Source organism: Macaca thibetana, chromosome Y, assembly GCF_024542745.1.
Source record: "Macaca thibetana thibetana isolate TM-01 chromosome Y, ASM2454274v1, whole genome shotgun sequence".
NCBI classification, from domain to species: domain Eukaryota; kingdom Metazoa; phylum Chordata; class Mammalia; order Primates; family Cercopithecidae; genus Macaca; species Macaca thibetana.
Window position 1 is genome coordinate 2,132,734 of NC_065599.1, and position 23,141 is coordinate 2,155,874.

The following is a 23,141-nucleotide window of genomic DNA, read 5'->3' on the forward strand; positions in this document are numbered from 1 at the left end:
AGGTTGTAGAAGCATTCATCCAAGTTGGTTTTATGTTTGCTTCTGCCAGGAATTCTTGATGCCCCATGTCTAGGATCTCTTCAGGCAGGAGACAGGGTGATGGTGTAGGAGGATCAATTTCTTGGCTTGCGGATTCCAATAATTTGTTATAGATTTAAACCATGAACTTTGATGACATGCAGGTCTAGGGTTTCAAAATTTAATCAGAGTTAAATACGTATTTTCTTCATCCAGAGATGGGACAAGCTTCCTCATATGCTCGTTCATGGGTGATGGAGTAGCATTTTTCCTACTCCATCCTTTTCCTAAGGATTTTAGGGACAATGGCTTTTTGCAGAGTACTCATTTCCAGTTGCCACCTCGAGCCCTTACCTCCTGCTCCTAAACATCCACACCTCAAGTTAGAGAGTAACTACATTTTGCCCACATCTGGGGGGACCAATCTTCCTGGTTTCCTTAGGGACGTTGTAATTTCTCAGTGCTAAAACCTGTAAGTTCTGGGCAAACTAGCATGACTGGTTGCCCTACAACCCAGCCCCGATATCCAGGGTGGAAGAAAAATCAGTTGAACAAGTCATTGCTCTTGTTTTCAGTTTATTTTTGGTACTTGGAATTTCCCTTCTTTTTTTTATGGGTTTAGCTGCCTATTGAATAAAAACTTTTTTTTATCCCGCATTAGTAGGTGATAGTATGAGACACTTCTCACGTTATAGAACTCCACCATTTTGCCAGTTCAAAAAGTAACATTTTAACGCTTTCAGTCAGTACAGAAGTGAAGTCTGAGGATAAAGGTGACAGCCACTTACCCTGTGTGTATAACAAGGTGCTGCAGTGGTCCCCAAAGTTATGTGATTGGCTCCACCAACTGCCCCACAGCTTGATGCTGCTCTAGGCCCTCGCGCCAACCTTGAGAATGTTTCAGAATTCTCTAGGAAGGCCTAGCATCTTCCTGTAAGGCCTAGATTTTAAAATGTAAAATCCCTGAGCAAAGAGAGATTCTTTTATTCTGTTCACGCCTGCATCTTCAGTACCTTGTAATCATAGGCACTCAGTAACTGTTTCTTGAAAGAATAAACATCCTGGCCGGGCACGGTGGCTCAAGCCTGTAATCCCAGCACTTTGGGAGGCCGAGACGGGCGGATCACGAGCTCAGGAAATCGAGACCATCCTGGCTAACCCGGTGAAACCCCGTCTCTACTAAAAAATACAAAAAACTAGCCGGGCGAGGTGGCGGCGCCTGTAGTCCCAGCTACTCGGGAGGCTGAGGCAGGAGAATGGCGGGAACCCGGGAGGTGGAGCTTGCAGTGAGCTGAGATCCGGCCACTGCACTCCAGCCTGGGCGACAGAGCGAGACTCCGTCTCAAAAAAAAAAAAAAAAAAAAAAAAAGAATAAACATCCTGAACGTCAAAACTGGCATATTCTTCCATCCAACCCCTTCTATCTCAAACTTGACAGAAAGTAGTCCAAGCTTCTGGCCCGTCTGTCTCCTTCCGTTTTCCAGACTTGCTTCTATTTATTTCCGTAGGCATTTAAAAAGATTTTGGGGTGGGTGTGAAGCTAACAGTGATTGTGCTAACCCTGTGCATTCCAGAAGTCGTTTTGAAACTACTGCCTAGTCCCATTAGATTATCAAAACTATACCACATATTTCAGTATGCATACTTATTTCAAGGAAGTTTTGGAGGTGATGTGTGTGTCTCTCGGTCCATGTGAGGGCGGTGCCTCCCTGGGACCCCAGGCACTGGCCCTGCACCCATGCACGGCGTACCCTGCGTATCGTACACAACCACAGCGTGTGGGACGCCGTCGTCCCCCGCAGGCCCCCACCTAACGCCAGCAGGGGGCGGGGGCGCTGCCACCCATTGGCTGAGGCAGATACCACGCGCCCCGATACCCGGCACTGGAGGCACCTCCCAGAATCCCGCGGCCCACGCCTCAGTCCGCCTGCGCGCCTCAGCCTGGCGGGTCCGCTTTTAGAGGCTCTTTAGCTTTGTCTCCTGCCCTTGATTTAACTTACACCTTCCCCTTTGGCTCCTTTGACTGCTCGAAGCCCCGCAGCCAGTTCCCGCGGACTTCACCAGCAGACCCAGAAGTGGTGGTGAAGCAAGCGTCTGTTCCTCCTTGAGCCTGTCAGGAACTGCTGCCTGCCGCCATCATGGTGAGTTGAGGGAGAGGCCTGAGGGCCAACGCCTGTGGGGTCTTCACCGGTGGGCGAAACCAGGCCCCGCCTCACTCTCAGATTTCCCATTTTGGGGACACCCGCCTAGACGCACTATGAGTCGTGGCCGGCAGGGTGGGAAGAGGCAGCCTCGCAGTGGTGCGGCCTACAGAGAGGCCGGCACGGAAGTGGCGGGACACCGAGCGTGGCGTGATGGTGGGCCCCGGAGAAGCACTGCCTCATAGGCCACTTGCAAGGGCCACAGCCTTGGTGCGGCACCCATTTCCTGCCCTGGGTTCTCTCCTGGTAGCGGTTTGGGGTGCGGGTTCCACCACTCCCCGCTACACTCCCCCCTACTCCGAGGCACCCTTTTTCGTTTCCCCCTTCCCCATGCCTAAGCATCCCCACCCCCGCCAACTTCACTTCTGAGGCTCTCCAGGTGGCTCCGCAAGATGGCGGCAGGCCGGCTGAGGGACTTGTCTCCTTGGACTGGGAGGGCCGGAACTTCTTCCGGAAGTGGTTCCCTTCTGGTCCATGTACCGGGTGGGGTTTGTGGGGGCCTGAATGTGGTGTGTGGGGGAGCCCTGAAGGCATGGCCTGCTAGCTGAGGGGGCTGGGCAGGAAGTGCCTCTGGCCTTTTCGCGCCTGCCAGCTGCTGGGAACTAGCTGATGGCAGCTCCCTCATGCTGCGGCGACAGGCCCAAAAGCTCGCCTGACGCCATTTTTGTGGCATGAGGTCGGCTTCAGTAGTTGCCATGGAGAATTTTAGAATTTTTGAACGCCAGGCACGGTTTTTCCCCTCTAGATAAACCAGGAATCTTTGACAAACTGTCTCTTTGGTAGATAATGTTGGGTGTGCGTTTCTGTGAGTTTGCTAAATGCCCATCGTTGATTGAGAGCAACAACACATGTGGCTCTGAATACGCAACCAAACACTGAGTCACAAACATGCGTGTTACATGATGTGTGTGTTTCTGCATTGATAATTCTCAGTCTTTAAATTTTTAGAAGTAAAAGGAGATTTATACACAGTTTATATGACCATGTACAAATATTAAAATATATATAATTGAGCAACTATTATGTATAAAGTGTATAACATGTAGTTATCCATGCTAATATAAAAATCACTTTGAGTTGTAAGTAATATTTACAATAAAACTTTTCATTTTTAGAGGTAAAGGGAAGTAATGCTAATAGTTTCATTAGGTTTTTCTCTGATTAAAAAAGTAGTATATTTACTCATTTGAAAACAATCACAGTAAAAAAATAGCGATCCATCTTAATACCAACACACATAACCACAGTTAAATTTTGATACATGAATGCCCTTCCAGCTTATTTTTATGCAGTTGCAATTGCGTATAGATAGGCCAACTTTTACAAAAGTTACATTGTACTACTTAATACTGTTTTACAGCTTGCAGCTTTCAATTAATGTGGGCATTATTCTGAACATAACTTTAGTTTTCAGTATATCATGTTAAAAATTATACTATTATTTTACTAAATTCCTTTATTATGAATACTTTTTCAGTATTAAAACTATCACGGCTGGGCTCAGTGGCTCATGCTTGAAATCCCAACACTTTGGGAGACTGAGGCAGGCGGATTACTTGAGGTCAGGAGTTTGAGAACAGCATGGTTAACATGGTGAAACCTCATCTCTACTAAAAATACAAAAAATTAGCCAGGCATGGTGGTGTGCACTTGTAATCCCAGTTACTTGGGAGGCTGAGGCAGGAGAAACACATGAACCTGGGAAGCAGATTGCAGTGAGCTGAGATGGTGCCACTGGACTCCAGCCTAGGCAGCAAAGGGAGACTCAGTCTCAAAAGAAAAAGTGCTGTGAATATCCTTATGTAAATATCTTAGCATGCTTGTACTATTCCTTGAGATAAATTGCCGTAAGTGGCATTGCTGGGTAAAAGCGCTTTGCCTTTTTACAGCAATTTTATAACTAATTCTCCTCATTAGTGTGGTAGTGAGTATCCTCACCTATCAAATTATGATACTCCTTTTCCAAGGTACTCTTGGTAAAGCATGTATCAGTATTTTCCCACTGATGGTGTGTAGAGTAATCTGTTTCATACCCTTTCTAATGAAAGGTAGTAGGATTTTTTAAATTGTCAAATTAATAGCTGGACAATGTTACACTATGTTGATGTGCACTTTTTAAAATCATCAGTGAAGTTGATCATTGATCATTAACTTTTTAAATTTCCTTTTTAATTTTATTTTTCTTATTCGCTTGTAAAAACTCTGTATTAATGTTCACATTTGTGAACATTAATAGTGGAAAGATATATATAGTAGTAATGATGAGGTGCCCTAGTGCCATTACCTTATTCCTATTTTCAATGGAGATGACTCTAGTATTTCACTTTAAGCTTAATGATAGGGTAGCATTAGATGGATAGAAAATAAGGTTCCTCTATTTCTATTTTACTTAGGTTTTTAAAAAATTTAAAAATGAATGCTGTATTTTATTAAACACTTCTTCAATGGTGAATTAAAGTAGCATATCCTGCGAATGGAGTATCCTTTCATTGCCAGTATAAACTAGATTCTTTACTGCTGGAATTTTGCATTTGTGTTGAGGGGATCTTGAGGCTTTGTTGCTTATGTGCTTTTTAACTTTGTAAAATGCATTGAAAAGTACTTTTTTCCTCTTTGAAAATTGAAGAAAAGTGTTTAAATATCTTAATCCCTTGCGTATTCTAACTTTATTTCAGGTTTCTGGTATGTGTGTGCACTTCTGTGTAACACAACACATACACTCAAGTCACCTGTTTCTTTTCAAGTTGAAACAAATCCCAGGGAAACTGAGTCAGATATCGTTCGGTGTTCTTTTTCAAGATTGTTTAGTAAAAATAAAAATTTCTCTACAAGTTTACCATGTACTGGATTTCCAAATTTATTCCTGTAGAGTTTGTGCATGACATTTTTTTATGACCTCTGGCCACAACCCATTTTTCAGGTCTTATAAATACTTTTTCTTTCTTCGCTTTTTCTTGCTTAGTTTTGCCAGGATGATGTATTACTTGAATTTCATCCTCCACACCCACCACTCCCCGATAATCTGCTCTTGGATTTACTTAAAGTTTTGATTCTGATTTTCACGTCATGTTTTCTTAATTTTAGCATTATCTTTTTCTGTTCCTCTTCCTGCTACTGTGAATGTAACTTTGATGACTGCAGATGACTGGCTTTTTCCTGGTCGGTTTTTCTGAATATCAGTTTGCTTACATGTTCACATAGTAATGGAATTAGACAGTACTAGAAAAGGAGCTGACATACCAGGAGTTTAAATAATACTTTTTCGAGCTTTTAGCTGTATTTGTCACTTGGTTGTCTGCATATAACAAAGAATATATTTGCTATAAGTAGCAATGAGAGTTTTGTATATGAAGGTCTTCATTTCTCATTTCAAAATTCACCAACTCACTTGAAGGTGTGATTGAGAAAGTTACTTCTTTAATGCAGTTTGTTTGCAGAATGCTATTGATGGTTATGATGGTACTTTCTTTTTTTTTTTTTTTTTTTTTTTTTTAGACGGAGTCTCGCTCTGCCACCCAGGCTGGAGTGCAGTGGCCGGATCTCAGCTCACTGCAAGCTCCGCCTCCCGGGTTCACGCCGTTCTCCTGCCTCAGCCTCCCAAGTAGCTGGGACTACAGGCACCCGCCACCTCACCCGGCTAGTTTTTTGTATTTTTTAGTAGAGACGGGGTTTCACTGTGTCAGCCAGGATGGTCTCGATCTCCTGACCTCGTGATCCGCCGGTCTCGGCCTCCCAAAGTGCTGGGATTACAGGCTTGAGCCACCGCGCCCGGCCGGTACTTTCTTTAAAATTAAACTTTTGCTTATCCTGAGCACTCATTTATATTTTTGGTCATAGTTTGAAAATAACCCAAGGTTGTCTATTAATTGTGGATTTTTATATGTACATTACATAAGTATATATAAATACACACACAGTAGAAATTGAACAATTCCAGCTAATCAAACCATGGTAAGAATGAAGTACATTGCAAAAAGTGAAGTACATTGCCTGCTTTGTTGGCTTTGAGCGCCACCTGCTGGCTGAGTACTAGGACATGACGATGACTTCCTTAATTTAAAATGTTATGGCGCTATTAAAGTGATTCGGTGAATTTTGTATGTAGGATTCCAGTTAAGCAGGCAGCCAATTGGCAAGATTCAAGCTAAAGTCAAACTTCTGACAATATCAAATGCCCTTTTTCTTCTTTACCAAACTACTGTTGTTTCCAGTATCCATTTTACAATTGTATAGAGTGTGAGAATCGGAAGAGACCCAGAGATCTTTTCCAATCATTCATATTCAAGCAAGGAAACTGAAAGTGAGGTCATGAAAAGATTTACTTTACTGAGCAATGGAAATCAGGTTCTTCCAAAACAATAATTTTCCTCTTCAATTCTTGTGGCACGGTTACAAGGTTTCTTAACCACACGCTTTTCAAATTTTGGACCAAGTGATTCCTTATTGTAGGAGCCTGTCTTGACATTGTAGGATGTGCAGTAGTATCCCTGGTCTTCAGCCCATCAGGTTCCAGGAATACATCTCAGTTGTGACAGTCATCTAAACAACCCTAAATCCCTAAAATAAGGAATCAGTGCATTTCCGTAACCTCTCATAATCTGACAGTTTTCTGCCAGATGTTACACTTCTAAATTAACATACAACCAAACACTATGGTGCAAATACAATACTGTAATATAGCTTGTTTATCAAAGACAAACATTTCTAAAGTTCATCCCCCAATCAAGGGGGAATTGAAAAGGAGAAAAAGAAACTACAAGAACCTTAGAATTTCAGCTTATTTTCCAATATTATTCTGTTTGGGATTTCTGAATGAACTGAAAAGAGATTGGTAAATTGTCTGTAGGGAAGGGAAATCCACTCAGGTTCCCAACAGTTCAACATAATGCAGCTTAACGTCATTTAGAAAAAAATAAGGTAAGACATTTTTAGAAAGGAAGAACTTCAGAAATAGTTTTTTAAAATGTTTCTTCCACATCATTGTCATTCTTTCCTATTAAAGGAAAGAATTAGGAATTAGTTACAACCCCAAAATAACAAGTACAAGCACAAAAGAATAGAGAAAAGCAGTAAACTTGGCTTTGATTGATTTGACAATTTAAATTTCATCTCTAGAAAAGCTGTGTAGAATCAGTAACTTCTAGCATCTAATTAATAAAACAGGAACTCTACTTATTAACTTCTGTAACATCACTGTGTTTTTCAAAAAGATACACAATTTCTTTTGTCTTTTGTTTTCTTTCAAACAGGTATATGTGTAATAGCTTTCTCTTTTTCAGCCTTTTGTACTTACCTTTTATAATCAACAGGAATTTCACCAATGATTTTTAAATTAACGATGTGTCATAGTTTCCTGATGTTTCAATTAGTTCTTAATTAAAATTTCTTTAAAATAAGTCAGCTAAAATAGTAAAGCCTAAAAAGAAACTTGAAAAAGTCTACTGAAAATAAACTCAAATAACACAACACTAACTTACATTGGCATATCACTTTTACCACTTCGTATGTACAAAATGAATGACAACACAGATGTTATCTAATTTCATCCTCAAAGCAGTTTCCCCAGAGATACACAGCTGGCAAGTCAGTGGGTTATAACCACTTACCTGTAAGGGACATAAACATAGATCTCCTGACTAAATTAATTTTTGTTTCACTATGCTGTGTTTCTCCAATATATATATTACTTGTGAATACTACTTCAGAAAATTTTATGTTAACCCTAGAATCTACTGTGGAAAGTATAAAGACAGTTCTGATCAGAATCTAGAAAATTAATGAGTTATGTATATGTGTTTTTTTTATTTGAATATAAAGATGGTATCATTTATATCTATCAGCCCATTGTGAAAATTAGAATTATCAGTTGGACTGATTTGGTATTAGGAAGAAAAACGTGATTTCAAAGATGCTTTGAACACACTAGCGTTAGGGAAAAGGATTATAACCCTTTTTTTAGAAGGAGCTGTGACGTGTGAGCAAGTAGGATATCCATGATCCATTTCCAAAGTAAAACAGGCATACGAATACAGGGAGTGTTAACGTTGTAAAAAACTCATGTTAATTTTGGTGAAAAAGGCAAAGCAAGACATTGCTTTAAAACTTTGAGGTTTATTTTCTTTTTGGTGCAGCTTTTTTTTTTTTTCTTTTTTAAAAATTTATCCTTAGTCTACTCTGTAAAGTTAAAAGTTGTTTATGAGTACAAAACAGGATGATTTTAATAAATTTTATTTTTAAAAATCTGAACTTCCTAGTTTTTTTTTTTTTTTTTTTAACTAATTCACATGGTATTTTCACAAATACCAAATGAGTATTCTTCCACATCTTTGTACAAGGCTTGGTGATGAGCGGCACTGGGTTTAAGAAAGTACTATATGCTTTGGTTAAAATTCCATGCTGATGTACTCTGATTAGTTTAAATCCTGAACCTGAACTTAGCCTCACTGTTGACTAATTGACAATGAAAGTAATTTATATAAAATATTTTATACTTAAAATGCAAAAATTGTGTTACACCTGATGTATGGGTTTTGCCTGTATATGTAATTATGATGTCTGCTTTCCAAATTACAGTCTGCTGCAAATCCTGAGACTCCAAACTCAACCATCTCCAGAGAGGCCAGCACCGAGTCTGCATCAGCTGCAGCTAGCCAAGGCTGTGTTTTACCAGAAGGCAAAATCATGCCAAACACTGTTTTTGTTGGTGGAATTAATGATAGGGTATTGTATTGATACCTCATTTTTACCTTAAAATACATTAAAAACAAAGGGATTTGGACCCTGTTACAAACTTAATATTTTTTTTGTATTTCACAGAGGTTTACAGTTGGTTTTATGTTTGACCCATAGGTACTAAAAATATCTTTGATGAAGAGCTACTGGTCATTTGGGGATGAGTGGGGGGAGAAATTTCACCTTATGGTAGTAAAGTTGTGGTAAATATGAAATTTTTGAATGCTGTATTTTTACTTTTGGAGTTCATTTCTTTTCCATAGATGGATGAAACTGAGGTTCGAAGCTGCTTTGGTAGATATGGTTCAGTGAAAGAAGTGAAGATAATCATGGATAGAACTGGTGTGTCCAAAGGGTGAGTAATTTTATCACAAATATCTGAACTCTAGTCACCTATAGGTATCAGAGACGACTTGAAAACTGATATTCTACATTCGTATAAATGAAATTTTTTGCATTGTTGATTTCTTTCATGTAGGGGATAAAAGGATATTGCCAACTCTTTTCTTTCATCATTTTTCTTTTTCTTTTTTTTTTTTTTTTTTTTTTTTGAGACAGAATCCCCCTCTGTTGCCCAGGCTGGACTGCAGTGACGCCATTTCGGCTTACTTCAAGCTCCCCCTCATGGGTTCACCCCATTCTTCTGCCTTAGCCTCCCAAGTAGCTGGGACTAGAAACACCAGCCACCACGCTTTTGCTAAATTTTTGTATTTTTAGTAGGCATGGGGTTTCACCGTGTTAGCCACAATTGTCTCAATCTCCTGACATCATGATCCGCCTGCCTGCAGTTCCCAGAGTGCTGGAATTACACGTGTGAGCCACTGTGCCCAGCCTATTTCATCATTTTTCCAATGTTTGCTTTTAAATGTCTTTTAACTGATATTCTGACACTTGTGTAAATGAAATTTTTTGCATTGTTGATTTCATTCATATAGAGGATGAAATGTTATTGCCAGCTCTTTTTATTTCATCATTTTTCTAATGTTTGTTTTTAAATGTCTCCAATTTTTATTTCATGTAAATGAGTTAATCAGTTTTCCAAATAATTGTTTTCTTCATACGCTGCACAGTATCTCAAATTTTAGCAACCTTGTCTTAGATAGTAAGTGAAATTCAGGTTCACAGATAATGAATTTTTTGTTAATCAATCAAGTTTTCACACTGCCCTAATCTTAGCACACTTTGACATAGTTCCGCTTAAGGAAAAGTAATATTTGTGGAGGATTTGTCATGTACATCTTAACAAACACTATCATGGTATATTACTCATCTTTTGTCATGATCCCTTCTGTATATAGAATAGTAGAAGTTCTGGACTATGTGCTGTATGATGGTGATTTTATACTTCATCTGTCTTCTGCCTTTATAGCTATGGATTTGTTTCCTTTTTTAATGACGTGGATGTCCAGAAGATAGTGGAAGTAAGTAATCTAATAGGAAAATCTCTTTTTTATTTTACTGATACGACATTTAGTCTTAGTGATATACTCAGTGTTGTGTAAAATTGGAGAACGATATGATACACTCTGTGTTCAAAACCGAAACTTAGAGTAACCTCACATAACTTGTTAGATCCTGTTTATTTTTGACTGGTCACCTAGGTTCATGAACTACAGACAGGAAGGGTTGGAGATAGAGTGATGAAAAGTTTCTGATCGACTTTCAGTTGATGCGTGTTGATACTGATTAGAGTAGTAAGTAAGGGTAAGTAACGTAGCTTCAGGGTGACCAACTTTAATTTGGTGTGTAATTGTCACCGATCTTCTTTGATAATAGGAACTTTGGAAGGCTTTAGGTATTTACCCAAGTCTCGGAAGTCAAGACTTGAAAATTGATTCTCATTTTGTTACTGTTTTATTTTCAGTCACAGATACATTTCCATGGTAAAAAGCTGAAGCTGGGCCCTGCAATCAGGAAACAAAAATTATGTGAGTAGGAAAAGAAATTGTTATTTTTTGACACGTGTAGCTTTTCAAATAACTGAAAGTAGGCTTTTTATTCTTGCTTTTTATAAGGTGCTCGTCATGTGCAGCGACGTCCTTTGGTATTTAATCCTCCTCCTCCACCACAGTTTCAGAATGTCTGGAGTAATCCAAACGCTGAAAATTACCTGCAGCCCCCAATAACGCTGAATCCTGTAACTCAGTATGTTCAGGTGAGAACTGCTTACGTTCCTGTTCTCTTGTTTATCGTAGTCATTGTACCCTCTGTGGAATTGTATCTACACTTTCCCTAGTAAGTGGCAGTAGAATCCCTGTTTGAGTACTCTGGGTGATGGTAAATTTACTACTGTTGTTAGAAATTTCTTATTCTTAGTGTGTGTTATATGAGCTAAAAACCTTCAATATGCTTTGTAAGTCGTTCTCTTAGAAATGACCTCTGTAGACACATGAATAAATCTCTTTTTATGTCTTCCTTTTTCACCCCATATAACTAAACCTAAAGTAGAATTTGGAAGCAGCTCTCCTTATATGTCTACATAGTTTATTGTTCTCTAAGTTTAGCAATTAATCTAGCTAGTCTGTACTTACAGTGATTTCTAGATGCCTCCTCATATACATTAGTGACTTCTGGATATATTCTGGTTTTGAAATGGTTAGATTTCTGACCTATTTTACTCTCTCGGTAAATCTCATGAGTTTCTGGCATGTAATTTTTCTGATGCTGGTTGCTTTGATATGTAAAGTAGGATTTGACATACTCTCACTCATTGGTGATCAGTAACGTTTATTTTCTTCTTCATTCTATTTATGCGTTAGTTTAAAATACATTTTCTTTTTTTTTTTTTTTTTTTTTTTTTTTGAGATGGAGTCTCACTCTGTCGCCCAGGCTGGAGCTTCAAGCTCCGCTTCCTGGGTTCACGCCATTCTCCTGCCTCAGCCTCCGAGTAGCTGGGACTACAGGCGCCCGCCACCTCGCCTGGCTAATTTTTTTATTTTTTTTGTGTTTTTTAGTAGAGATGGGGTTTCACAATGTTAGCCAGCATGGTCTCGATCTCCTGACCTCGTGATCCGCCCGTCTCGGCCTCCCAAAGTGCTGGGATTACATTTTCATTGATGGAAAATATGGTAACAAAATAGTAGTGAAATAGTTTTTCGGAGTCTCTCATTTGTTGAAAATTTTCCATGTACTTGAAATGTGTAGGGCATACCACTTCTTTTTCCTTCTCTGAACAATGGCTAGAAAAAAAGCTCTACTTGTTTCTAACATGTACTGTGAGCCATCACTGAATCTGGGTGTATTCACTATTGCTGCTACCTGTATGTTTTCAATTAGTAAATATTTATTGAAAAATAGAAGACATTTTACTGTCTCTTTTCCAGTTGTGGATTATCTACTGCCATTAGTTTTTGGTAATGAAGTACAGAGAAAGCCATAATATCTGTAGAAGAACTGCAGTGTTACCCTATACTATTATCAAATACACAACATCTAGAAGTATTTTGCCAAAGAAATAGCAAATGTATTAATTTAGCTTAAGTTGAAATCTATCCTAAGGGAGCCTTATTAACAGTGTAAGAAATAACTTCTGGGTGGGCATATGCACACGGTATAAATAAGGTAGACTTTGCCTGGTGAAATAGTCACTTCTTTTGTCATTTGTCTGTTCTACCTCATGACTCAAAGGGTAGCATTTGACCGAGAATATTTCTTTCTTCATACGTCAGTCCATTTAGAATTCTGCATTGCTGTATATAGAAAAATAATAGTTTAAAGTTTTTCATATTTTTGTTCTGTTGAGAATGAGGTTTCTTTCTAATTTAAAAAAATGTTTTACCACATTAACCCATTCTTTCTGTCAACTTTATTTTCAGGCATGTCCTACTTATCTAATTTCACCAGGCACGGTCATCACTGGATATCAGTTGCCTGTGTATAATTATCGGGCAGTTGAAAAGGGAGGAAAATGATTTATTGTCAGATACTATTGAGGCCTTCCACTTGATTATACAAATTGCTTGAATGATTCGTCATTTTAAGCTAGTGAAATGTACCTAAAATTTAAGAAAACACTTAGAATTAGTGTAATGAAGACCTCCGTATTGTTTAGAAGTGATGAAATTACATTTTTACAACAATATACCTAGCATTAACTTTTCTCTAGAACAGTTTTCTGAGATTTGGTGTTCCCTTCTTTGTTTCAGCATGTATTTTTTTTTTTTTTATCTTTGCTGTCAAAGAGCTGAAACATCCAGACTGACTTTCAGGAATTTTGTAGAGACAGAGAGTGAAATAAAACCGTTAACCCAATTCTTGGAGCACACAGTTCCAAATGTATTTTTATTTTAGCTTGCTGCTTCATGATAGTAGTTCTCTGGGTCTGTTTTCATAAGTATGACTGTATATATGACCCATAATCGTATCTATGGTAATAAATTCAAATAACAAATATCTTTGAGATTTTCCCAATGCCAACCCCAGAAAACTGGAGAAGAGGTGTGGTTTTTCATATCAAAGTAACAACAAGAACGTCAGGAATTGGACACCTAAAGTAGTTTTTTTTCCTGTTCTGTTTCTTTTGTTATAATAACAAATGAAAGGAACCAGAATATGTACTTCAGAAATATTGTGTATCTCATGTGTTTTTTAAAACGTGAAGGAGTATTTGAATGATTTTTGTTTTCTGTGTCTACTAAAAACTATAATACTTAGCCAGGTGGGGTGGCGCACACTTGTAATCCCAACTACTCGGGGGGCTGAGGCAGCAGAGTCACTTGATCCTCGGAAGCAGATTGCCATGAGCTGAGATCCTGCCACTGCACTCCAGCCTAGGCAACAAAGGGAGACTCAGTCTCAAAAAAAAAATAACAAATGCTGTGAATATCTTTATGTAAATATGTTGGCACCCTTGTCCTATGAATTACTTGAGACTAATTGCTATGAGTGGAATTGCTAGGTGAAAACACTTTGCCCCTTTTATAACAATTTTATAACGAATTCTGCTCGTTATTTTACTGGTGAGTATCCCCGCCTGTCGAATTATTATGCACCTTTTCCATGGAACTCCTGGTAAATCACGTAGTAGTATTTTCTCACTGATGGTGTTTAGAGTGCTGTCTTTTCCACACCCATTCCAGTGAAAGTTATTAGGATTTATTAAATTCTCAGCCTAATGGCTGTAAAATACTACATTATGTTGATGTGCACTTTTTAAAATCATCAGTGAAGTTGACCATTGATTGTTAGCTTTTTTAATTACCTTTTTAATTTTATTTTTTTTATTGATTGATAAAAGCTTTGTATTAGTATTCACTTTTGTCCTATATGGTGGAACAAATATATAGTAGTAATAAGGAGGTACCCTGGTACCCTTATCTTATTCCTAATTTCAGTTGAGTTGACTCAACTATTTCACTTGCAAGTTTCATGATACGGTAGAATTAGATTGCTAGAAAATAAGATTCCTCTATTTCTGTTTCACTTGGGTTTTTAAAAAATTTAAAAATGAATGCTGTATTTTATCAGATGATACTCAGTGATAAAATAACGTATCCTGTGAATGGAGTATTCTTGCATTCCCAATATAAACTTAAACTCTTTATGTGCTGCTGGAAATTTGCATTTGTGTTGAGGGCAGGGATGGATCATCTGGATGAGGCTTTGTTACTTATATGCTTTTAGCTTTGTAAAATGTGTTGAGAAATACTTTCTTCCTCTTTGAATATAGAGTTCATGCATAGTATTCTTTTGTTATCTGTGGCCACAACCCATTTTGCAGGTCTCGTATATACTTTTGCTTTCTTACTTTTTCTTGCTTAGTTTTGCCAGGATTGTTTATTGCTTGAATTTCATCCTCCACACCCCCGCTCCCTGAGAATCTGCTTTTGGATTTACAGAAAGTTTTGATTCTGATTTTCACGTCATGTTTTCTTAACTTTAGCATTCTCTTTATTTGCTCCTCTTCCTGTTGCTGTGAGTGTAACTTTGATGACTACTAATGACAGACTTTTTCCTGGTCAGTTTGTCTAAATATCAGTTCGCTTCCATGTTCACATAGTAATTGAATTAGGTAATACTGGCAAAGGAGCTGACATCCTAGGAGTTTAAATAATGATAATTTTTTTCCAGCTTTTAGCCGTTTTGTCACTTTGTTGTCCACATATAACAAGGAATATATTTGCTGTAAGAGCAATGAGAGTTCTGTATGTGATAGTCTTGAAGCTCACGCCGTTTACTAATCCAACATTTCTCATTTCAAAATTTGCCAACTTACTTGAAGATATGATTAAGAGAATTATTTCTTTAATGCAGTTTGTTTTCAGGATGCTATTGACGGTTGTGATAATACTGTCTTTAAAATGAAACTTTTGCTTTTCCTAAGCATTCATTTATATTTTTGATCATAGTTTAAAAACTAACCAAAGCTAGTCTATTGATTGTAGATTTTTTATTGTGTATTATGTAAGTATGTATTAATACATGCACAGTAGGAATTGAACAGTTCATGCTAATCAAGCCATGGTAAAAATGAAGTACATTGCAAAAATTGAAGTACATTGCTTACTTTGCTAGCTTTGAGTGCAGCCTGCTGGCTGAGTACTAGGACATGATGGTAACTTCCTTAATTTAAAATGTTATGGTGCTTTTAAAGTGATTCGGTGAATTTTGTGTGTAGCATTCCAGTTAAGCAGGCAGCCAGTTTGCAAGATCCAAGCTAAAGTCAAATTTCTTACAGTATCAAATGCCCTTTTTCCTCTTTACCAAACCACTGTTGTTTCCAGTATCCATTTTACAATTGTGTAGAGTATGAGAATCAGAAGAGACCCCAGATCTTTTCCCAACCGTTCATTTTCAAGCAAGGAAGCTGAAACTTAGGTCATGAAAAGATTTACTTTACTGAACAGTGGAAATCAGGTCCTTCCCAAACAACAATTTTCCTCTTCAATTCCTGTGGCACTGTCACAAGGTCTCTTAACCACACCCTTTTCAAATTTTGGACCAAATAATTCCTTATTGTAGGAGGCTGTCCTTACGTTATAGGATGTGCAGTAGTATCCCTGGCCCTTCAGCCCAGCAGATTCCAGGAATACATCTCAGTTGTGACAGCCAATCTCTAAACATCGCTAATTGCCCCTGGGACTCAAAAATCTTCCGCAGTTGAGAATCAGTACATTTCCATATCCTCTCATAATCTGACACAGTTTTGTGCCAGATGTTACACTTCTCAATTAAAATACATCCAGACACTATGGTGCAGAGACAATACTGTAATATAGCTTGGTTTTTTTTTTTTTTTTTGAGATGGAGTCTCGCTCTGTAGCCCAGTCTGGAGTGCAGTGGCCGGATCTCAGCTCACTGCAAGCTCCGCCTCCCGGGTTCACGCCATTCTCCGGCCTCAGCCTCCCGAGTAGCTGGGACTACAGGCGCTGCCACCTCGCCCGGCTATTTTTTTGTATTTCTTAGTAGAGACGGGGTTTCACCGTGTTAACCAGGATGGTCTCGATCTCCTGACCTCGTGATCCGCCCATCTCGGCCTCCCAAAGTGCTGGGATTACAGGCTTGAGCCACCGCGCCCGGCCTAGCTTGTTTATCAAAGGCAAACATATCCAAAGTTCATCCACAAATCAAGGGGGAATTGAAAAGGAGAAAAAGAAACTACAAGAACTTCAGAATTTCTTTTTTTTTTTTTTTATTCTGTTTGGGATTTCTGAATGAACTGAAAAGAGATTGGTGAATTGTAGGGAAGGGAAATCTAATCAGGTTCCCAGCAGTCCAAAATAATGCAGCTTAATACCATTTAGAAAAACAGTAAGGTAAGACGTTTTTAGAAAAGGAAGATTTTTAGAAATCGTTTTTTAAATTTTTCTTCCACATCATTGTCATGAAATGGCCCTATTAAAGGAAAGAATAAGGAATTAGTTACAAACCCTAAATAGCAAGTACAAGCACAAAAGAATAGAGAAAAGCAGTAAACTCGGCTTTCGTTGATTTGACAACTTAGATTTCATCAGTAGTAAAGCTGCGTAGAATCAGTAACTTCTAGCATCTAATTAACAAAGCAGGAACTCTTACTTTCTTATTAACTTCTGTAACATCACTGTGCTTTTTAAAAGGATACACAGTTTCTTTTGTTTTCTTTCAAACAGGTATATGTGTAATAACTTACTCTTTACAGCCTTTTGTACTTTTTATAGTCAACAGGCACTTCACCAATGATTTTAAATTAATGATGTGTCACAATTTCCTGATGTTTCCATTAGTTCTTAATTAAAATTTCTTCAAAATAAGTCAGCTAAAATAGTAAAGCCTAAAAAGAAACTTGAAAAATAATCTACTGAAAATAAATTCAAATAACAGGACACTAACCTACACTGACATACCACTTTTACCACTTTATATGTACAAAATGAATTTACAGAAGTTACCTCGTTTCATTCTCAAAGCAGTTTTCCCAGAGATACACAGCTGGCAAGTCAGCGGCTTATAACCACTTACCTGTAAGGGACATAAACTTAGATCTCCTGGCTAAGTTAATTTTTGTTTCACTATGCCATATTGTTTCTCCAACATGTATAGTACTTATGAATACTACTTCAGAAAATTTTTCATTGACCTTAGAGTCTGCTGTGGAAAGTATAAAGACAGCTGTGATCAGAACCTAGAAAATTAATGAGTGATATGTATGTGGTTTTTTTATCTGAAAATAAAGATGGTATCATTTATATCTGTCAGTCCATTGTGAAAATTAGAATTATCATTGGACAATTTGGTGTTACTTAGGAATAAAAATGTGATTTCAAAGGTGCTTTTGAACACCCTAGCGTTAGGGAGGAGGATTATAATCCTTTTTTTAGAAGGAGCTGTGACATCTGAGCAAGTAATGTTTCTGTGATCCATTTCCAAAGTAAAGCAGGCATACGAATACACGGAGTGTTAACATTATAAAAACTCATGTTAATTTTGAACTCATGTTAATTTTGGTGAAAAAGGCAAAGCAAGACAAATTGGTTTAAAACTTTGAGGCTTACTTTCTTTTCGGTGTGGCTTTTTTGTTTTCAGATTTATCCTTAGTCTAGTCAGTAAAGTAGAAAGTAGTTTATGTTTACAGAACAGGATGATTTTAGTAACTAAGTTTTAAAAATCTGAACTTTCTAGTTATTTTAACTAATTCACATAGTATTTTCACAAATACCAAATGAGTATTCTTCCACAGCATTGTACAAAACTCGGTGATGAGCGGCACTGGGTTTAAGAAAGTGCTATATGCTTTGGTTAAAATTCCATGCTGATGTACTCTGATTAGTTTAAATCCGGAGCCTGAACTAAACGGCACTGGTGACTAATTTACAGTGAAAGTAATTTATATAAAATATTTTATACTTAAAATACAAAAATTGTATTTCACATCATGTTTGGGTTTTGCCTATGTATGTAATTATGATGTCTACTTTCCAAATTACAGTCTGCTGCAAATCCTGAGACTCCAAACTCAACCATCTCCAGAGAGACCAGCACCCAGTCTGCATCAGCTGCAGCTAGCCACGGCCATGTTTTACCAGAAGGCAAAATCATGCCAAACACTGTTTTTGTTGGTGGAATTGATGATAGGGTATTGTATTCATACTTCATTTTTATCTTAAAATACATTATGAACAATGGGATTTGAGCCCTGTTATTGATTTAATGTTTTTTGTATTTCATGGAGGTTTAGAATTGGTTTTATGTTTGATCCATAGGTACTAAAAATATCTTTGTAAAAGAGCCACTCATTTGGGGATAAATGTGCGGAGAAATTTTTGCCTTATGGTATTGAAGTTATGGTGAAAGTGAAATTTTTGAATGCTCTATTTTTACTCTTAAAGTTCAATTCTTTTCCATAGATGGATGAAACTGAGATTAGAAGCTACTTTGGTAGATACGGTTCAGTGAAAAAAGTGAAGATAATCACAGATCGAACTGGTGTGTCCAAAGGGTGAGTAATTTTATCAAAAATATCTGAAGTCTAGTCACCTAGAGGTATCAGAGAGGACTTCAAAACTGATACTCTGAAACTTGTGTAAATGAAATTTTTTGCCTCGTTAATTTCTTTCATGTAGGGGATAAAATGTTATTACCAGCTCTTTTATTTTGTCATTTTTCTATTGTTTGTTTTTAAATGTCTCCAATTTTTATTTCATACAAGTGTATAATCAGTTTTTTCAAATAATTGCTTTCATCATACGCTGCACAGTATCTTAAATTTTAACCACGTTGTCTTAGATAGTGAAATTCATGTTCAAAGATAATAAATTTTTTGTTAATCAATGAAGTTTTCACACTGCCCTAATCTTAGCACACTTTGACGTAGTTCCAATTAAGAAAAAGTAATATTTATAGAGGATCTGTCATGTACATCTTAACAAATACTTATCGTGGTATATTACTCATCTTTTGTTATGATCCCTTATGTATATGGAATAGTAGAAGTTCTGGATCGTGTACTGTATGATGGTGTATTTATACTTCACCTTTTCTCTGCCTTTATAGCTATGGATTTGTTTCCTTTTTTAATGACGTGGATGTCCAAAAGATAGTAGAAGTAAGTAATCTAATAGGAAAATCTCTTTTTTATTTTACTGATATGATATTTAGTTTTAATGATATACTCAGTGTTGTGTAAAATTGGAGAACGATATGATACACTCTCTGTTCAAAACCGAAACTTAGAGTAACCTCACATAACTTGTTAGATCCTGTTTATTTTTGACTGGTCACCTAGGTTCATGAACTACAGACAAGAAGGGTTGGAGATAGGGTGATGAAAAGTTTCTGATTGACTTTCACTTGATGCGTGTTGATACTGATTAGAGTAGTAAGGGTAAATAAGGTAGCTTCAGGGTGACCAACTTTAATTTGGTGTGTAATTGTCACCGATCTTCTTTGATAATAGGAACTTTGGAAGGCTTTAGGTATTTACCCAAGTCTCGGAAGTCAAGACTTGAAAATTGATTCTCATTTTGTTACTGTTTTATTTTCAGTCACAGATACATTTCCATGGTAAAAAGCTGAAGCTGGGCCCTGCAATCAGGAAACAAAAATTATGTGAGTAGGAAAAGAAATTGTTATTTTTTGACACGTGTAGCTTTTCAAATAACTGAAAGTAGGCTTTTTATTCTTGCTTTTTATAAGGTGCTCGTCATGTGCAGCGACGTCCTTTGGTATTTAATCCTCCTCCTCCACCACAGTTTCAGAATGTCTGGAGTAATCCAAACGCTGAAAATTACCTGCAGCCCCCAATAACGCTGAATCCTGTAACTCAGTATGTTCAGGTGAGAACTGCTTACGTTCCTGTTCTCTTGTTTATCGTAGTCATTGTACCCTCTGTGGAATTGTATCTACACTTTCCCTAGTAAGTGGCAGTAGAATCCCTGTTTGAGTACTCTGGGTGATGGTAAATTTACTACTGTTGTTAGAAATTTCTTATTCTTAGTGTGTGTTATATGAGCTAAAAACCTTCAATATGCTTTGTAAGTCGTTCTCTTAGAAATGACCTCTGTAGACACATGAATAAATCTCTTTTTATGTCTTCCTTTTTCACCCCATATAACTAAACCTAAAGTAGAATTTGGAAGCAGCTCTCCTTATATGTCTACATAGTTTATTGTTCTCTAAGTTTAGCAATTAATCTAGCTAGTCTGTACTTACAGTGATTTCTAGATGCCTCCTCATATACATTAGTGACTTCTGGATATATTCTGGTTTTGAAATGGTTAGATTTCTGACCTATTTTACTCTCTCGGTAAATCTCATGAGTTTCTGGCATGTAATTTTTCTGATGCTGGTTGCTTTGATATGTAAAGTAGGATTTGACATACTCTCACTCATTGGTGATCAGTAACGTTTATTTTCTTCTTCATTCTATTTATGCGTTAGTTTAAAATACATTTTCTTTTTTTTTTTTTTTTTTTTTTTTTTTTTTTTTTTTTTTTTTTTTTTTTTTTTTTGAGACGGAGTCTTGCTCTGTCACCCAGGCTGGAGTGCAGTGGCCGGATCTCAGCTCACTGCAAGCTCCGCCTCCCGGGTTTACGCCATTCTCCTGCCTCAGCCTCCCGAGTAGCTGGGACTACAGGCGCCCGCCACCGCGCCCCGGCTAGTTTTTTTTTTTGTATTTTTAGTAGAGACGGGGTTTCACCGTGTTAGCCAGGATGGTCTCGATCTCCTGACCTCGTGATCCGCCCGTCTCGGCCTCCCGAAGTGCTGGGATTACAGGCTTGAGCCACCGCGCCCGGTCAAAAATTTCTTATTCTTAGTGTGTGTTATATGAGCTAAAAACCTTCAATATGCTTTGTAAGTCGTTCTCTTAGAAATGACCTCTGTAGACACATGAACAAATCTCTTTTTATGTCTTCCTTTTTCACCCCATATAACTAAACCTAAAGTAGAATTTGGAAGCAGCTCTCCTTATATGTCTACATAGTTTATTGTTTTCTAAGTTTAGCAATTAAGCTAGCTAGTCTGTACTTACAGTGATTTCCAGATGCCTTCTCATATAAATTGGTGACTCTGGATATATTCTGGTTTTGAAATGGTTAGATTTCTGACCTATTTTACTCTCTCGGTAAATCTCATGAGTTTCTGGCATGTAATTTTTCTGATGCTGGTTGCTTTGATATGTAAAGTAGGATTTGACATACTTTATCACTCATTGGTGATCAGTAACGTTTATTTTCTTCTTCTTTCGTTCTGTTTATGCGTTAGTTTAAAAGATATTTTCATTGATGGAAAATAAGGTAACAAAATAGTAGTGAAATAGTTTTTCGGAGTCTCTCATTTGTTGAAAATTTTCCATGTACTTGAAACGTGTAGGGTATACCACTTCTTCTTTTTCCTTCTCTGAACAATGACTAGAAAAAAAGCTCTACTTGTTTCTAACATGTACTGTGAGCCATTATTGAATCTGGGTGTATTCATGTGTGCTGTTATCTGTATGTTTTCAATTAGTAGGTGTTTATTGAAAAATAGAAGACATTATACTGTGTCTTTTCCAGTTGTGGATTATCTACTGCCATTAGTTTTTGGTAATAAAGTACAGAGAAAGCCATAATATCTGTAGAAGAACTGCAATATTACCCTATACTATTGTCAAATACACAAGATCTAGAAGTATTTTGCCAAAGAAATAGCAAATGTATTAATTCAGCTTAAGTTGAAATCTATCCTAATGGAGCCTAATCACCAGTGTAAGAAATAACCTCTGTGTGGGCATAAGTACACAGTATAAATAAGGTAAACTTTGCCTGGTGAAATAGTCACTTCTTTTGTCATTTGTTCTCCCTCCCGACCCAAAGGGTAGCATTTGACCGAGAATATTTTTTCCTGCGTAAAGTCAGTCCTTGATTTAGAATTCTGCATTGCTCTACCTAGAAAAATGATAAAGCTTTTCATATTTTTGTTATGTTGGGAATGATATTTATTTCTAATTTTAAAAAGTTTTACCATATTAACCCATTCTTTCTGTCAACTTTATTTTCAGGCATAGCCTACTTATCCAAATTCACCAGGTGCGGTCATCACTGGATATCAGTTGCCTGTGTAAAATTATCGGGCAATTGAAGAGGGAGGAGGAAAATGATTTACTGTCAGATACTATTGAGGCCTTCAACTTGCTTATACAAATTGCTTGAATGATTCGTCATTTTAAGCTAGTGAAATGTACCTAAAATTTAAGAAAACACTTAGAATTAGTGTAATGAAGTCCACTGTATTATTTAGAAGTGATGAAATAAATATTTTTACAACAATATACTTAGCATTAGCTTTTCTGTAGAACAGTTTTCTGAGATTTGGTGTTCCCCTCTTTCTTTCAGCATGTATTTTTTTTTTTTTTTTTATCTTTGCTGTCAAAGAGCTAAAACATCCAGACTGACTTTCATGAATTTTGTAGAGACAGGGAGTGAACTAAAACCATTACCCAATTCTTGGAGCACACAATTCTGATCGTATTTTTATTTTAGCTTGCTGCTTCATGATAGTAGTTCTCTGGGTCTCTTTCCAATGATACGACTGTATCTATGGCCCACAATCATATCTCTGGTAACAAATTAAAGAATTAATATCTTTGCGAGTTCCACAATGCCATCTGCAGAAACTCAGGGAAGAGAGGAGGTTTTATATGTAGAAATAACAACAAGAATTTCAGGGATGAGAAACCTAAAGTACTTCTTTTTTCTTACATATTTTTTTTTTTATTAACCAAAGAGCCATCATGAG

General features: G+C 37.3%; 1 protein-coding gene across 1 annotated transcript in view; it reads left to right on the plus strand.

The window, feature by feature from the left end:
- Positions 1-1,775: 1,775 nt before the first annotated feature.
- The window catches only part of LOC126947194 (deleted in azoospermia protein 1-like), a 59,019-nt gene continuing 37,653 nt past the window's right edge, over positions 1,776-23,141 (plus strand). The window contains exons 1-11 of the mRNA XM_050777921.1: positions 1,776-2,159; positions 8,793-8,939; positions 9,215-9,306; positions 10,321-10,372; positions 10,816-10,879; positions 10,967-11,106; positions 18,355-18,501; positions 18,773-18,864; positions 19,419-19,470; positions 19,910-19,973; positions 20,061-20,200. Coding sequence (XP_050633878.1) covers positions 2,157-2,159; positions 8,793-8,939; positions 9,215-9,306; positions 10,321-10,372; positions 10,816-10,879; positions 10,967-11,106; positions 18,355-18,501; positions 18,773-18,864; positions 19,419-19,470; positions 19,910-19,973; positions 20,061-20,200 — 993 coding nt within the window. The 5' untranslated portion in view covers positions 1,776-2,156. The remainder of the gene's footprint in view (positions 2,160-8,792; positions 8,940-9,214; positions 9,307-10,320; positions 10,373-10,815; positions 10,880-10,966; positions 11,107-18,354; positions 18,502-18,772; positions 18,865-19,418; positions 19,471-19,909; positions 19,974-20,060; positions 20,201-23,141) is intronic.